Below are 17,685 nucleotides of genomic sequence, written 5' to 3' on the forward strand. Positions count from 1 at the left end.
TCACAAGTTATGTGCTCATTTGACATGGAAAAAGCATAGTGAGAGAGAAAGGGGAAGAGGGAATAGGGTGGAATGACAGGAGAGGATTAACAGGGAAAGTCACAGTCAAAGGAAAAACTGCCAATTTGAAGCCTGGAATCCAAACGGAATATCACTCCATTTCTGTCTTCGGTGTGGACTGACTCCACACTTCAGGCTAGCCTATTTGTCCAAGTAACCCTGCTTGGTTCTGGTGTCTGAAACATTGAGGACTGATGTCATGACTAGGCAGGAAATATGTCTGATTTAATTTGATGACTGGGATAAAAATATGCTCCGAAAGATATTCGTCCAACAACATCATCATCAACCTATTGGCAGTGCTTGACTTGGACTGAAATAGGTGCCAGTACTCATTTTGGGTGCAGTAATCTTGGTTACCCAGAAGTAAGCATGAATCTGTCCACAAAAGATGATGTGTGCAGGGACTGTTTATATTTAGGTGCAGGAACTCCACAATACTTTTGAGATAATATTCTATAAGAGGTGTAGGAACTCAAGCAGTTGAAAATTCGAGGTGCTCGTACTCAGCTTTGGTGAACTCCTGCCAAAGTCAAGCACTGCCTCTTGGCAAAGCGAGGGCAAAATCACACTTCATCACATACTTTGCTTTGCAAACCATCAAACTAATTTCTCTTTTTATTGTCTGGATATTTGGTTTGCCAACTACCATGAGCACATTCAATGATGGGACTCCCTAAAAACACCACTTCGATGCAGGTTAGGTGAACATTTCCGCTAAGCCAAACACTTTACCTAACCTTAACCTAATTCTCCTAACCTACCACGTTAATTCTTCTAACCTGCTACGAAAAAGTCATAGCTGTATCGAAGTGTTGTGTTTTTAGGGAATCTCTTCAAGGAAAGTTTTATCCACACTTTTGTCAAGTCGGTGACCATCATTGGTCACTGCCTTTCAAAGTGTGTTGCATTATGGGGATAAAGATTGTCAGACTTGCACCAACCAGTAGACTGCATAAACGTTCATAAATCATGTGATCAAGTTTCTGCAGTTGCTCTTCACCAACTTCATCCTGCAGCCATCGCCTGCATTGTGGGAGGCTCTATAGTCAACCAATGATTAAGGTGTTTTTGTTTGACCCATGTGAACGTGGCCAAAGACATGACTGAAACAGGAACAAACTTTTCTGGGATTCATGTATACAGTGGATATATAGAATTGAATGTGATATGAGGCTCTCTCACTCTCTAAATTGATTGTACCAGTGGTGGTCGGTGCCGTTTAAGACGAAGGAGGATGATTCTTGTTTTTATGAGCTTGGCCTTATTTCTATTACAGCATATTGGATGACTGCCATTTATATTCCATTCACTCAGTTCAATGTAGGATCGATAGGTTTAGGCTACTACACGATACTCAAATGTTCCCTTACCCATGATAAGGTTGCTACAACCTAGCTTATGAATGAAAGTCTACATCGTAGGTGCCAAGTCGAGAGACATCTTAGTAATCAAGGTGACAGACATTGACACATTCAAGACCGCCTTTCACAATCTTGCCTGCATCTAGCTGATCTAGGATGTAATCATTAGTCCAACAGTTAAAAACAGGATTTTCTATTGGACAAATTTAGGTATGTTTATCCCTGTTTTGTTCCGTTTGCTTCCGTTTAAGAAATGTTTTTCAACAGAATCGAGTCGAGAGACATCTTAGTAATCAAGGTGACAGACATTGACACATTCAAGACCGCCTTTCACAATCTTGCCTGCATCTAGCTGATCTAGGATGTAATCATTAGTCCAACAGTTAAAAACAGGATTTTCTATTGGACAAATTTAGGTATGTTTATCACTGTTTTGTTCCGTTTGCTTCCGTTTAAGAAATGTTTTTCAACAGAATCGTCAGAATGAATACACTATTGATCACACTCAAACACAGTTCACTTTCAAAGCAGCCACATACAAAGAGCATGAGCCCTTAGATCATTGGATAATTATTTCTCGCATCTACGCACTCTCCTCCTCTCACCTTTTCCCTTTGCTTGTGGACTTCGATGCACAACACATCAGCTGTCTGTGATCAGGCAAAAAAAAACTTTACAAACCAAATCTTCATATCATAACCGCTAAGCACTACACACAGCCTACACTGTTGTCACCATATTAGCTAACATCTAGGCAACATAGCTACTATAACTAACACTTTGGTAAACCCACAACAATCGTGCAGTACAGTGTACAGTTATCGAGCAGATTAGCAGTTTCACCGGCAGGCCCCGGTGGAAATAAATTAATAAAACCAAAAGCTTACCTTGACATGGAAGAGTTGCACTGTTGGAGAGCCATAGCCAGTTAGGTAACATAGCATCCCTCTGTTTGAGCTGGGTGTTTGAGTAGGCTAAACTAACTAGCTGCATTCACTAGCTAAGTAAGTTCAAGTTTTTTTTTAAAGTAAAAAAATCTAGCTCTCTCTTGCTTCTCCTTCATTTTTGAAGAAATTAATTTGTAAAAATAAATGTAATATATTGTCTTTCTCTCACTTTGAGTCAACTACTCACCACATGTTATGCACTGCAGTGCCAGCTAGTTGTAGCTTATGTTTCAGTACTAGATTCAATCTCTGATCCTTTAATTCGGTGGAAGAGCTCTGATAGGTTGGAGGATGTCCCTCAGAAGTTGTCATAATTACTGTGTAAGTCTATGGAAGAGGGTAAGAAACACGAGCCTCCTAGGTTTTGTATTGAAATCAACGTACCCAGAGGAGGACGTAAACTAGCTGTTCTCCGGCTACACCATGGTGCTACCATAAAGAGTGCTGCGAAGCTACTGTAGACCTTCATTGCAAAACAGTATGTTTTAATAAATTATTTGGTGCCGTGAATATACACTGCTCAAAAAAATAAGACATCCTAGATCTGATTGAATGAAATTTTCTTATTAAATACTTTTTTCTTTTTTTCTTTGCATAGTTGAATGTGCTGACAACAAAATCACACAAAAAATATCAATGGAAATCAAATGTATCAACCCATGGAGGTCTGGATTTGGAGTCACATTCAAAATTAAAGTGGAAAACCACACTACAGGCTGATCCAACTTTGATGTAATGTCCTTAAAACAAGTCAAAATTAGGCTCAGTAGTGTGTGTGGCCTCCACGCGCCTGTATCCCTACAACGCCTGGGCATGCTCCTGATGAGGTGGGGGATGGTCTCCTGAGAGATCTCCTCCCAGACCTGAACTAAAGCATCCGCCAACTCCTGGGCAGTCTGTGGTGCAACGTGGCGTTGGTAGATGGCGCGAGACATGATGTCCCAGATGTGCTCAATTGGATTCAGTTCTGGGGAACGGGTGGGCCAGTCCATTACATCAATGCCTTCCTCTTGCAGGAACTGCTGACACACTCCAGCCACATGAGGTCTAGCATTGTCTTGCATTAGGAGGAACCCAGGGCCAACGGCACCAGCATATGGTCTCACAAGGGGTCTGAGGATCTCATCTCGGTACCTAATGGCAGTCAGGCTACCTCTGGCGAGTACATGGAGGGCTATGCGGCCCCTCAAAGAAATGCCACCCCACACCATGACTGATCCACCGCCAAACCGGTCATGCTGGAGGATGTTGCAGGCAGCAGAATGTTCTCCACGGCGTCTCCAGACTCTGTCAGTCTGTCACATGTGCTCAGTGTGAACCTGCTTTCATCTGTGAAGAGCACAGGGCGCCAGTGGCGAATTTGCCAATCTTGGTGTTCTCTTGCAAATGACAAACGTCCTGCACGGTGTTGGGCTGTAAGCACAACCCCCACCTGTGGACGGTGGGCCCTCATACCACCCTCATGGAGTCTGTTTCTGACCGTTTGAGCAGACGCATGCACATTTTTGGCCTGCTGGAGGTTATTTTGCAGGGCTCTGGCAGTGCTCCTCCTCGCACAAAGGCGGAGGTAGCGGTCCTGCTGCTGGGTTGTTGCCCTCGTATGGCCTCCTCCACGTCTCCTGATGTACTGGCCTGTCTCCTGGTAGCGCCTCCATGCTCTGGACACTACGCTGACAGACACAGCAAACCTTCTTGCCACAGACCTTCTTGCCACAGCTCGCATTGATGTGCCATCCTGGATGAGCTGCACTACCTGAGCCACTTGTGTGGGTTGTAGACTCCTTCTCATGCTAGTCGCTCACTGTTGCCGCCTGCTACCGACCCCCCTCAGCTCCCAGCTGTGCCCTGGACACCATTTGTGAATTGATTGCCCCCCATCTAGCTTCAGAGTTTGTTCTGTTAGGTGACCTAAACTGGGATATGCTTAACACCCCGGCAGTCCTACAATCTAAGCTAGATGCCCTCAATCTCACACAAATCATCAAGGAACCCACCAGGTACAACCCTAACTCTGTAAGCAAGGGCACCCTCATAGACGTCATCCTGACCAACTGGCCCTCCAAATACACCTCCGCTGTCTTCAATCAGGATCTCAGCGACCACTGCCTCATTGCCTGTATCCGCTACGGAGCCGCAGTCAAACGACCACCCCTCATCACTGTCAAACGCTCCCTAAAACACTTCTGTGAGCAGGCCTTGCTAATCGACCTGGCCCGGGTACCCTGGAAGGACATTGACCTCATTACATTTACCTCATCCCGTCAGTTGAGGATGCCTGGTCATTCTTTAAGAGTAACTTCCTCACCATTTTAGATAAGCATGCTCCGTTCAAAAAATGCAGAACTAAGAACAGATATAGCCCTTGGTTCACTCCAGATCTGACTGCCCTCGACCAGCACAAAAACATCCTGTGGCGGACTGCAATAGCATCGAATAGTCCCCGCGATATGCAACAGTTCAGGGAAGTCCGGAACCAATACACGCAGTCAGTCAGGAAAGCTAAGGCCAGCTTCTTCAGGCAGAAGTTTGCATCCTGTAGCTCCAACTCCAAAAAGTTCTGGGACACTGTGAAGTCCATGGAGAACAAGAGCACCTCCTCCCAGCTGCCCACTGCACTGAGGCTAGGGAACAAGCATTTCTCAACGGCTGGCCATGCTTTCCGCCTGGCTACTCCAACCTCGACCAACAGCTCCGGCCCCCCCGCAGCTCCTCGCCCAAGCCTCTCCAGGTTCTCCTTTACCCAAATCCAGATAGCAGATGTTCTGAAAGAGCTGCAAAACCTGGACCCGTATAAATCAGCTGGGCTCGACAATCTGGACCCTCTATTTCTGAAACTATCCGCCGCCATTGTCGCAACCCCTATTACCAGCCTGTTCAACCTCTCTTTCATATCGTCTGAGATCCCCAAGGATTGGAAAGCTGCCGCAGTCATCCCCCTCTTCAAAGGGGGAGACACCCTGGACCCAAACTGTTACAGACCTATATCCATTCTGCCTTGCCTATCTAAGGTCTTCGAAAGCCAAGTCAACAAACAGGTCACTGACCATCTCGAATCCCACCGTACCTTCTCCGCTATGCAATCTGGTTTCCGAGCCGGTCACGGGTGCACCTCAGCCACACTCAAGGTACTAAACGACATCATAACCGCCATCGATAAAAGACAGTACTGTGCAGCCGTCTTCATCGACCTTGCCAAGGCTTTCGACTCTGTCAATCACCATATTCTTATCGGCAGACTCAGTAGCCTCGGTTTTTCGGATGACTGCCTTGCCTGGTAAGGCTATCAAACAAGCTAAGCGTCAGTATAGAGACAAAGTAGAATCTCAATTCAACGGCTCAGACACAAGAGGTATGTGGCAGGGTCTACAGTCAATCAGGGACTACAAGATGAACTCCAGCTCAGTCACGGACCAGGATGTCTTGCTCCCAGGCAGACTAAATAACTTTTTTGCCCGCTTTGAGGACAATACAGTGCCACTGACACGGCCTGCAACGGAAACATGCGGTCTCTCCTTCACTGCAGCCAAGGTAAGTAAAACATTTAAACGGGTTAACCCTCGCAAGGCTGCAGGCCCAGACGGCATCCCCAGCCGCGCCCTCAGAGCATGCGCAGACCAGCTGGCTGGTGTGTTTACGGACATATTCAATCAATCCCTATACCAGTCTGCTGTTCCCACATGCTTCAAGAGGGCCACCATTGTTCCTGTTCCCAAGAAAGCTAAGGTAACTGAGCTAAACGACTATCGCCCCGTAGCACTCACTTCCGTCATCATGAAGTGCTTTGAGAGACTAGTCAAGGACCATATCACCTCCACCCTACCTGACACCCTAGACCCACTCCAATTTGCTTACCGCCCAAATAGGTCCACAGACGACGCAATCTCAACCACACTGCACACTGCCCTAACCCATCTGGACAAGAGGAATACCTAAGGGAGAATGCTGTTCATCGACTACAGCTCGGCATTTAACACCATAGTACCCTCCAAGCTCATCATCAAGCTCGAGACCCTGGGTCTCGACCCCGCCCTGTGCACCTTGGTACTGGACTTCCTGACGTGCCGCCCCCAGGTGGTGAGGGTAGGCAACAACATCTCCACCCCGCTGATCCTCAACACTGGGGCCCCACATGGGTGCGTTCTGAGCCCTCTCCTGTACTCCCTGTTCACCCACGACTGCGCGGCAACGCACGCCTCCAACTCAATCATCAAGTTTACGGACGACACAACAGTGGTAGGCTTGATTACCAACAACGACGAGACGGCCTACAGGGAGGAGGTGAGGGCCCTCAGAGTGTGGTGTCAGGACAATAACCTCACACTCAACATCAACAAAACTAAGGAGATGATTGTGGACTTCAGGAAACAGCAGAGGGAACACCCCCCTATCCACATCGATGGAACAGTAGTGGAGAGGGTAGTAAGTTTTAAGTTCCTCGGCATACACATCACAGACAAACTAAATTGGTCCACTCACACAGACAGCATTGTGAAGAAGGCGCAGCAGCGCCTATTCAACCTCAGGAGGCTGAAGAAATTCGGCTTGTCACCAAAAACACTCACAAACTTCTACAGATGCACAATCGAGAGCATCCTGGCGGGCTGTATCACCGCCTGGTACGGCAACTGCTCCGCCCACAACCGTAAGGCTCTCCAGAGGGTAGTGAGGTCTGCACAACGTATCACCGGGGGCAAACTACCTGCCCTCCAGGACACCTACACCACCCGATGTTACAGCAAGGCCATAAAGATCATCAAGGACAACACCCACCCGAGCCACTGCCTGTTTACCCCGCTATCATCCAGAAGGCGAGGTCAGTACAGGTGCATCAAAGCTGGGACCGAGAGACTGAAAAACAGCTTCTATCTCAAGGCCATCAGACTGTTAAACAGCAACCACTGACATTGAGTGGCTGCTGCCAACACACTGACTCAACTCCAGCCTCTTCAATAATGGGAATTGATGGGAAAGGATGTAAAATATATCACTAGCCACTTTAAACAATGCTACCTAATATAATGTTTACATACCCTACATTATTCATCTCATATGTATACGTATATACTGTACTCTATCATCTACTGCATCCTCATGTAATACATGTATCACTAGCCACTTTAACTATGCCACTTTGTTTACATACTCATCTCATATGTATATACTGTACTCGATACCATCTACTGTATCTTGCCTATGCTGCTCTGCACCATCACTCATTCATATCTTTATGTACATATTCTTTATCCCCTTACGCTGTGTATAAGATATTTTTGGAATTGTTAGTTAGATTACTTGTTGGTTATTACTGCATTGTCGGAACTAGAAGCACAAGCATTTCGCTACACTCGCATTAACATCTGCTAACCATGTGTATGTAACAAATAAAATTTGATTTGATTTGATCTGGGAGTTGAAGACATATTTATTTCATAAACAATGGCATGTTACAGGGAAATACACTTTGGATGCACCTCCTGAATGGCACAGCAGTCTAAGGCATCTCAGTGCTAGAGGAACCATTGAAAGACCTTGGTTCAATTTCAGGCTGTATCACAAGCAGCCATGATTGGAAGTCCCATAGGGTTGTGCACAATTGGCCCAGTGTCATCTGGGTTTTATTTATTTATCTAGGCAAGTCAGTTAAGAACAAATTCTTATTTTCAATGACGGCGTACCCCAACCAAACCTGGAAAAAACAGGGGGGAAATGGTGCACCACCCTATGGGACTCACAATCACATCCAGATGTGATACAGCCTGGATTTGAACCAGAGCCTCTTGTGACACCTCTTGCATTGACATGCAGTGCCTTGGACCTCTGCTTCACTCAAGTTAGAGCTCTGCCAGGCCATCATTGTAAATAAGAATTTGTTTTTATATATATTCCATTTATAGTTTTAATAAACTTTTGTAATTAGTTTGCTAGCCAATACACGACGGTGGTGGCAAAATCGGACTGAACAGCGAGAATGTCCGACATTGGCACGCAGCTTTCGTTTTCACAAGATAGCCTTGCTAGCTGAATATGTGCGGTGTAGTTAGACATAGGAAGTGTTGGTTATTTCCAATTTGAAGTAAAATAGTTCGAAATGGCTCCATGACATCACGTGATCAAATGCCAATACATTCTTACTTCGACAACCGGCTCCATAGCTCAGTGGTAGAGCACTGGTCTTGTAAACCAGGGGTCGCGAGTTCGAACCTCGCTGGGGCCTGAAAGGAAATTATAGCTTTTAGGTAAGGGTCAAGAAAGGTTTTCTAGTCATCCACCCTTATCGCGAATTTATTGTTCACTGAATGTTATGTTTCACAATTGCCGCATTTTGGAACAGTTTTCAAAATTGCAGTTTGGGGAACAGTCCCCCTACATAGCGCAAAGCTGACAACTTGTGGTATGCAGCAGAATAGCACATGCGTGAACGCCAACCTCCGTTTTTACCATAACAACCACACTTTATATAAGTTGTAGGTCTAAGTACTGTAAAATGCTAATAACACACAATGCCAATAAACACAGCTCAATCATAATTTCACCCTCCAGTTTTTCTTAACCACCGTGCTTCTACATCTGCATTGCTTGCTGTTGGGGTTTTAGGCTGGGTTTCTGTACAGCACTTTGTGACAGCAGGTGATGTAAAAACGGCTTTAGAAATACATTTGATTGAATTGGATTGACTTACAATACTAACAATGCTATTTTTTATTTAACTAGGCAAGTCGCTTACAAACAAATCCTTACACTATATCCATAGCAAAAGCTGTGGTTACTGTACAGAATTCAATTACACTAAAGAAAAGTCTAAAATAGCCCAAGTGTCCCACGTTTCAAATTCTTCAGTTGATGACACCCTGCTCATATGAATCAGCCTGTCTTCATGAGAAGGAGCTCTCATCTGCTTTGACCAGGTTCATTGATATGCCAAGCATTAAATCACATATCTAGTGCCAGGCCAATGGTGTGTATGTACACATACAGTGCCTTCGGAAAGTCTTCAGAACCTTGACCTTTTCTACATTTAGTTACATTGTAACATATTAAAACTTTTTCTACACACAATGCCAGATAATGACAAAGCAAAAACAGTCACATTTATTTTGCAAAAAATAAATAAAAAAATATCACATTCATAAAAATATTCAGACCCTTTTCTCAGTATTTTGGTGAAGCACCTTTGGCAGAAATTACCTCATCGGGTGTTCTTGAGTACGACGCTAACAGCTTGGCACACTTGTATTTGGGAAGTTTCTCCTATTCTTCTCTGCAGATCCTTTCACGCTCAGACAGGTTGGATGGGGAACATTGCTGCACAGCTATTTTCAGGTCTCTCCAGAGATGTTCGATCAGGTTCAAGTCTGGGCTCTGGCTGGGCCACTCAAGGACATTCAGAGACTTGTCCCAAAGCCACTCCTGCATTGTCCTGTTGGGAGGGGGAAAACTTCACCTCAGTCTGAGGTCCTGAGCAGGATTTCATCAACGATCTAGCTGGACTTTGCTCCGTTCATCTTTGCCTCGATGCTGACTAGTGTCCCAGTCCTTGCCGCTGAAAAACATCCCCACAGCATGATCCTGCCACCACCATGCTTTATTGTAGGGATGGTGCCAGGTTTCCTCCAGAAGTGATGCTTTGTATTCAAGCCAAAGAGTTCAATCTTGGTTTCATTAGACCAGAGAATCTTGTTTCTCATGGTCTGAGGGTCCTTTAGGTGCCTTTTGGAAAACTCCAAGCAGGCTGTCATATGCCTTTTACTGAGGAGTGGCTTCTGTCTGGCCACTCTACCATAGAAGCCTGATTTTTGGAGTGCTGCAGAGATGGTGGTCCATCTCCACAGAGAAACTCTGGAGCTCTGTCAGAGTGACCATTGGGTTCTTGGTCTCCCCCGTTTGCTCAGTTTGGCCGGGTGGCCAGCTCTAGGAAGAGTCTTGGTGGTTTCAAACTTCTTCCATTTAAGAATTATGGAGGCCACGGTGTTCTTGGGGACCTTCAATGCTGCACCTCGACACAATCCTGTCTCGGAACTCTACGGACATCTCCATTGACTTCATAGCTTGGTTTTTGCTCTGACATGCACGGTCAACTGTGGGACCTTATATAGACAGGTGTGTGCCTTTACAAATCATGTCCAACCAATAAAATGTATCACAGGTGGACTCCAATCAAATTGTTGAAACATCAAGGAGGATCAATGGAAACAGGATGCGCCTGAGCTCAATTGAGTCTCATAGCAAAAGGTTTTACTTATGTAAAGAAGGTATTTTTGTTTTTTATTTTGAATACATTTACAAAAATGTCTAACAACCTCTTTACACTTTGTCATTATGGGGAATTGTGTCTAGATTGCGGAGGATTTTTATATATTTAATCCATTTTAGAATAAGGCTGTAACGTAACAAAATTAGGAAAAACTCAAGGGGTCTGAGAACTTTCCAAAGGCACAGTACATAGTGAACAGCAAGGAAACAGATTGTTACATTCACTTTATTGCTTTTGGCTCTACGGCTCTCACAGTCAGACTGTAGTTATGATAGATGGGAAGTTTAAATAATGTTTTCATGTGCACTGTACAAGTGTATGTGTCTGAATTTATGGATCTCTGATTTAGTCTATTTTTGTATTTCAGTTGTGTCCACAAAGTCTTGGCAATAAAGTAGGCTCTTCACTAGTATTTTCCCTCTCTTTTCCTTATTCTCATCTCATAAACACCCATCAACAATGGAATTATGTGTGTGTTTGATAGTTAGAGAGAGTAAAGTGTAATTCAGAGTCCACAGATGAGATAGCCCCATTGTGATTTTGTTGTACTTTTACCCCTCTTTCTCCCCAATTTCGTGATATCCAATTGGTAGTTAGGGGTTGCAGCGATTGGACAAGACTAAGTTCCAACGCCAGCTTGCAGACGCCTGACCCACAACAAGGAGTCGCTAGAGTGCGATGGGACAAGGAAATCCCTGCCAGCCAAACCCTCCCCTAACCCAGATGACGCTGGACCAATTGTGTGCCGCCTCATGGGTCTCCCAGTCACGGCCGGCTGTGACACAGCCTGGGATCAAACACAGGTCTGTAGTGACGCCTCAAGCAATGCGATGCAGTGCCTTAGACTGCTGCGCCAATCAGGAGGTCTCATTGTGACATAGCTACTCGGCTCCATTGTCCGCAGGGTACGCCCAGTCCAAATATTAACAAGATAGATTTATTTACAAAGATACCATTAGTTAGAATCAAAATTAACATAAAAAAAGCACATTAAGGGGAATGTTGTAAAGTAACACAACACCCATTCTCTCTGAATGAGACATTTGTCAAACATTTTCAGAACACATAATCCTCGTCATGTATAACTGACAAATGTCCATTGAAGAGTTCTGAAAGGTTTGACTTGGGTTGCGTCCCGATTCTCCACCCTTCTCCCAAAGTGTTTACTTGCACACTACAATTTAAAATAATGGATTTGAAAGCAGTGGATTCATGTAAACATTGGCTGTAGGGAGTTTCCACCCTTGTTGAATCCATGACAGGCAAGTGCACACTTCAGGAAAAAGGTGAAGAATTGGGACTCACTTTGCTCTCAGGTAGTGATGTCATTGATGGAAGTGCTGCTGTTTTGACTTCTCCACTGTAGAATCTGTTTAGAGAGTCTTTCCACCTCTGTCACCTGGGCTAGGAGCTGAGCTATGCCATTGTTCTGAGAAAGAGAGAGTACAATGTATAAAATTAACATGAACAATCACAGTACAGTATTAACAATAACATGGGCCATTCTGGCTCAGACAATGCTTACTTACTACCATTAGCTAGTATAAATTCAACAACCTGAAAAGTGTGTTATTATTCTGGGGTAAGGAGTAGGCTTGTAAAATAGAGGATAAAAAGGGGTCAAGAGGAAGATACTGTACAAAACATAGCTACATGCATTCCACTGAACACAACCCATGGCAGAGTTTAGGACTTGCAATACATCTGGCCTGGGGATAGGGTTTTGACTGAAAGAACTCACCAGATTGCTCATGGAATCATCAATGGTGGGAATAGAACGAACAGTGCTTATCTTTGCCTCCAAGTTCTCAATGAATTCCACCACCATCCTCATGACCTCCACCACATACCTATAAAACAGGACCATCATTCCTCTGTTAACTGGGAGAATACAATTCAAAAAGGTACACTCAGCAATATAACATCACAAAACACATCAGGGCATCTTCCTGTGTACAGAATTCAAGAATATTGTAAACACAGTGTTGTCAGTGCATGCAAAAATAAAAGGTAGCTCACCTGTGAAGATCTGCCTCTACGGGCAGGTTAGTCTGACACAGTGGTTTCATCAGTCTTCGGCGCAGGCTTGCCTGTTCTCTCAGCACATCTTGCAGATGGGAGGTGAATTGCTGCAATGATGTAAACCTTTGACCTATCAGAAACAAATTTAAATTATTAATTTATGACCAGACAATTACATCAAAGTCTGGCTGTCCCTCCAAACATTAAACATGTTTGTATCTGACAATGTTGCTACATACTACCTACCTTTTGAATCTCAAGACGCCACAAAGGAAAAGTACCACATCCCCACTTACTCAAATAAAATTTGTGAGTGACATCTGCGCTTTCTTTTTCCAACTTCAACAACTCCATTTCTAGATTGATCTAAAACAAATAGAACTAAGTTAGGTAAATGCATATCTCTGCATCAAACAGGACAGGTGTCTGGCACCAAACCAGGATTGTAGTCACTAGGTACCAAATGGAAGAAAACGGACTGGAACGGGGAGGGACTACCTGAACATGTCCAATAAACTTGTTTTCTTGCTAAATGTATTGCTATTATGTGCACTAATTAATACAAGAATACCTGTTTGTAACGTTACCTTGTCAAGCTCCCGTTCCATAGTGATGAGCTGTTCAGCTTCCAGGAGATGTGGGGAAAAGACGTGGGGTTCTCTAGGGACAGAATCAACATCCTCCTGTAAGGAAAGAGACTCAGTGTGATGGCCTAGGATATCGGTAGAAAAGCAACTACAGTGCATTCGGAAAGTATTCAGACCTTCACTTTTTCCACATTTTGTTGCATTACAGCCTTATTCTATAACGACAAAGCATACCGTTTTTTTATTACTATTATTATTTTTTACAAATAGCATATTTACATGCGTATTCAGACCCTTTACTCAGTACTTTGTTGAAGCACCTTTGGCAGCGATTACAGCCGCCTCGAGTCTTCTTGGGTATGACGCTACAAGCTTGGTGCACCTGTATTTGTGGAGTTTCTCCCATTCTTCTCTGCAGAGCCTCTCAAGCTCTGTCAGGTTGGATGGAGAGCGTTACTGCACAGCTATTTTCAGGTCTCTCCAGAGATGTTTGATCGAGTTCATGTCCGGGCTCTGGCTGGGCCACTCAAGGACATTCAAAGACTTGTCCCGATACCACTCCTGCATTGTCTTGGCTGTGTGCTTTGGGTCATTGTCTGAGATCCTGAGCACTCTGGAGCAGGTTTTCATTGAGGAGTGCTCTGTACTTTGCTTCGTTCATCTTGATCCTGACTAGTCTCTCAGTCCCTGCTGCTGAAAGACATCCCTACAGCATGATGCTGCCATCACCATGCTTCACCTGGTTTCACCTGGTATTGGCCAGGTGATGAGCGGTGCCTGGTTTCCTCCAGATGTGAGGCTTGGCATTCAGGCCAAAGAGTTCAATCTTGGTTTCATAAGACCAGAGAATCTTGTTCCTCAAATCAAACCTTATTTGTCACATGCGTCAAATACAAAAAGTATAGACTTTACTGTGAAAATGGTCTGAGAGCCCTTTAGGTGCCTTGTGGCAAACTCCAAGTGGGCTGTCATGGGCCTTTTACTGGAGTGGCTTCCATCTGGCAATTCTACCATAAAGGATTGATTGGTGGAGTGCCGCAGAGATGGTTGTCTCCACAGAGGAACTCTGGAGCTCTGTCAGTCCTATCGAGTCTCATAGCAAAGGGTCTGAATACTTGTGTAAATAAGGTAATAAAACGTGAAAAAAAAGATCTAAAACCCACTTTTGTCATTATGGCGTAGTGTGTGTGGATTGATGAGGAAAAATAAGGCTGTAACGTAACAAAATGTGGAAAAAGTGAAGAAGACTGAATATTTTCCAAATGCACTGCATACACTCTTCTTCAAGGGTACCCAAACAACCCTCTTCTTGGCCATATACCACAACCCCCTGAGGTGCCTTATCACTATTATAAACTGGTTACCAATGTAATTAGAGCAGTAAAAATACATGTGTCATAAACATGGTATACGGTCTGATATACCACTGCTGTCAGCTAATCAGCATTCAGGGCTCGAACCACCCAGTTTATAATCTCTGTTATACCAAGATGTAGGTGTGTTTTGCACCGGGTGAAAGTTGATTGCATTAATTTTGGGTCCAACAGGAATCCGTTCCAAAAACGTAAAGTACAAGGTTGCCAACAAACAACGCATACAAAGTAGCATGATCAATTCACCTAGCTAACTAGCTGCCGAATAGGCATAAACTCGCCACGTAGTTTCTTCTTCATGTTTGTCCATTGGCTACCAGAGTGAGGACAGACATTTTTCGGAATAAACGTGGTGAGTGAAACACTTTGAAATAGCACACTCCGTACCCGGTTTCTTATTCCGCCGCGATACAACTTTGTATGGGTTGTTTGTTGGCAACCTTGTTATTAACGAAGTTTTTGGAACAAATTCCTGTTGGAATGTTCCACAAATTATACCCACCTGTCAAGCTGTGGCCGTAACCCGACTAGATTGTGAACGACTCTTTGCGGAATGTATTTGTTGACTGCAGTGAGGGTGATAAGCAGCACAAAGTATTTTGTGAACTGCAGGCGCCCAACGATTAGTTCTCGAGTTCGAGTCTGTGTCGATATCATTCCATAATAAATTAATTGCATTCACTCTTGCACCATGCCCGATGAATTAGTTAACACTCCTGCTCGGCATGCACTCACCTGGGAAAGAACACCCGAGGCGACGCATCTGGTCAAAAGACTTGCAACTGGTGTCACTGAATATGGAGCAATGTCCCACGGATTCATTCGTAAGAGCGGTGGGGTCAACCTTGAAAAATATGTAGCTGTAAAAAAGAAAAGCAAAGATTCGTACTCAATATAACAAGCGAATCTTAGTTAGCAAGCTAACGTTATATAGTGTTGTACGTGGCTAGTTTCGTGTCCATTAACGTTACACACTCGGATTCGCAGAGCAATGTTGTGCTAGCTAACGTTACTGCGAGCTAACTGAGAAAGCAACGTTTGTCTACGTTAAGATAGAAAACCTAATTTTACCACATTCCCACAACTACTAGTTTAGTATATAGCTACCCATATACACCAACATTTTACAGTGTAAGTCCATTTGTCTTACCAATTGTCGACAAATATTTATTTCAAATTTAGCCCGCGGATGTTGTTGTTCCTTTGGTGAAGAAATTACTTCCGGACTTCCCGCTCTAACGTTACTGTAGTGATGTGCAGTTCACGAACGACTCGTTATTTTTGAACGACTCCTTTTACTGACTCAGGTCATGATTCGTTTTTCTCAATGACTCGCTCATTTTAGTCGTTCGTTTGACCTGAGTTTGCTAGATGATACGCACCTCGGGCAGTGGCTACAGAGATGGTCTTCCGACTATGGCATATGCACGCAGGAAAATAGCTAATGAACATAGAAAAGAAAAATACATGTTTTAACTAATTGATCGGGCATGGTGCAAGAGTGAATGTAATTAATGTATTGAATGTTATGGACACAGCCTCGAACTCGAACTAATCGTTGTGGGCCTGCAGTTCGAGAAAGCCATTGCGCTGCTTATCATCATCAAGCAATGCTTTCCGCCAAGAGTCGTTAACAATCTAGTCTGGTTGCGGCCTCAACAAGACTCGTTTCAAATGTATGAAGACATTGTATCTGTATGCCTTGCAATCAAGAATATGCATTATTTAAACACGTTTACAAGTCTGTCACAAATGACAGCTCCAATAAGCCACCTATGTTGAAAGACGTAAACGAGAGGCTTGTAAAAGCATGCCTCTCGAGTTTTAAGTTCATCGTTCGCAGACAAGGGGTCATGCGTGCTTTGGGCATAACTGACTCAAATGAACAAAATTAGTCGAAAGATTAATTGTTTTGACTGAACGAGTCGAAAAGATCCGAACTTCCCATCACATTGCTGCCAATACACAGAGCCGGCAAATGTGGGTCAGTTCGTTTAAAAGAGACGGCACATTTGGCTCCCAAAAGGCTCTTTGTTCAAAATGCTTAACAATTAGTGCTGCGCTATTAACCATTATTTCGCTTTTTTTTGGTTATTAAACAACTCATTTACCGACTTCTGTTCAATTACTTGAATTCCATTTATTTTTTGATATGTGATCCCGACGTGCCGTTTCTCTAAAGAGAAATCAAGTCAAGAACTTCGTGGGACGCTGGGTTGAAGGGAATTCTAGTTTCCATTAAGCGAATATTCAACCAAATTCAGCGCATAAATGTAGTAATTAAGCACTATGACCATAATCCATTGCGCCATTGTTTCCTGCTAAAGAGATTTAGACAACGCGAAGCGAGAGGTTTCACTCGCCAAAATTAGTCCAAACTAAACCCAATGCGTTTCTATGGGTTTATTTTGGACCTGAGCTTGTCGCCTCTGCCTTCCGCTTTTGGGACACCGACTCCCATTGTTAGACATGATCGTCTCGTCATTGTTCACAGATCTCTGGACTGATACACATTTACACCTGCTAAATTCTGTAAAATACACACAAGAGGTGAATTTAGCCTACACACCAGAACGACGAGAGGGACAGACAGTTCGTGAAAGTATACCTTATCTACTTTGAAGAACTAGTAAAACAAAAAATAGTCAGACAGCTCTGCAGTACAATAGGCAGGCTAGCTAAATAGGATGACTAAAGACAGTATTTCCATGTTTTATTTAATCATTTAACCAGGCAATTCAATTAAGAACAAATTCTTATTTACAATGACGGCCTACCAAAAGGCCTAAAATATATGACAAAACGCACATCAAGACAAAAGACAACACTACATAAAGAGAGACCTAAGACGACAACATAGCAAGGCAGCAACACAACATGGCAGTGCACAACATGGTAGCAGCACAAAACATGGTACAAACATTATTGGGCACAGACAACCGCAAGAAGGTAGAGAAAACAATACATCACCCAAAGCAGCCACAACTGTCAGTAAGAGTGTCCATGATTGAGTCTTTGAATGAAAAGACTCCAGTTTGAGTGTTTGTTGCAGCTCATTCCAGTCACCTAGCTGCAGCGAAC

The 17,685-nt window shown here is 43.9% G+C and overlaps 1 protein-coding gene and 1 non-coding gene across 3 annotated transcripts; one reads left to right on the forward strand and one right to left on the reverse strand.

The window, feature by feature from the left end:
• Positions 1 to 8,513: 8,513 nt before the first annotated feature.
• On the forward strand, positions 8,514 to 8,585 carry trnat-ugu (transfer RNA threonine (anticodon UGU)). The gene has a single exon. It is a non-coding gene; the product is annotated as a tRNA-Thr (tRNA).
• Positions 8,586 to 11,543: 2,958 nt separating this feature from the next.
• Positions 11,544 to 15,863, reverse strand: haus2 (HAUS augmin like complex subunit 2). 2 transcript variants are annotated; one of them, XM_064927790.1, is made up of 7 exons: positions 15,755 to 15,863; positions 15,340 to 15,464; positions 13,232 to 13,327; positions 12,941 to 13,010; positions 12,642 to 12,774; positions 12,364 to 12,472; positions 11,544 to 12,051 (listed from the first exon to the last, which is right to left on the reverse strand). In XM_064927790.1, the coding sequence occupies exons 2-7, from the start codon at positions 15,424 to 15,426 to the stop codon at positions 11,935 to 11,937; spliced, it is 612 nt and encodes a 203-aa protein (XP_064783862.1). In that variant the 5' UTR covers positions 15,427 to 15,464; positions 15,755 to 15,863; the 3' UTR covers positions 11,544 to 11,934. The 2 variants fall into 2 exon arrangements, with proteins under 2 accessions (XP_064783862.1, XP_064783863.1); XM_064927791.1 differs by lacking the exon at positions 15,755 to 15,863 and having other exon boundaries at positions 13,232 to 13,304; positions 15,340 to 15,427.
• Between the last annotated feature and the right edge of the window lie 1,822 nt (positions 15,864 to 17,685).

This window comes from Oncorhynchus masou, chromosome 21 (assembly GCF_036934945.1).
Source record: "Oncorhynchus masou masou isolate Uvic2021 chromosome 21, UVic_Omas_1.1, whole genome shotgun sequence".
NCBI lineage: Eukaryota > Metazoa > Chordata > Actinopteri > Salmoniformes > Salmonidae > Oncorhynchus > Oncorhynchus masou.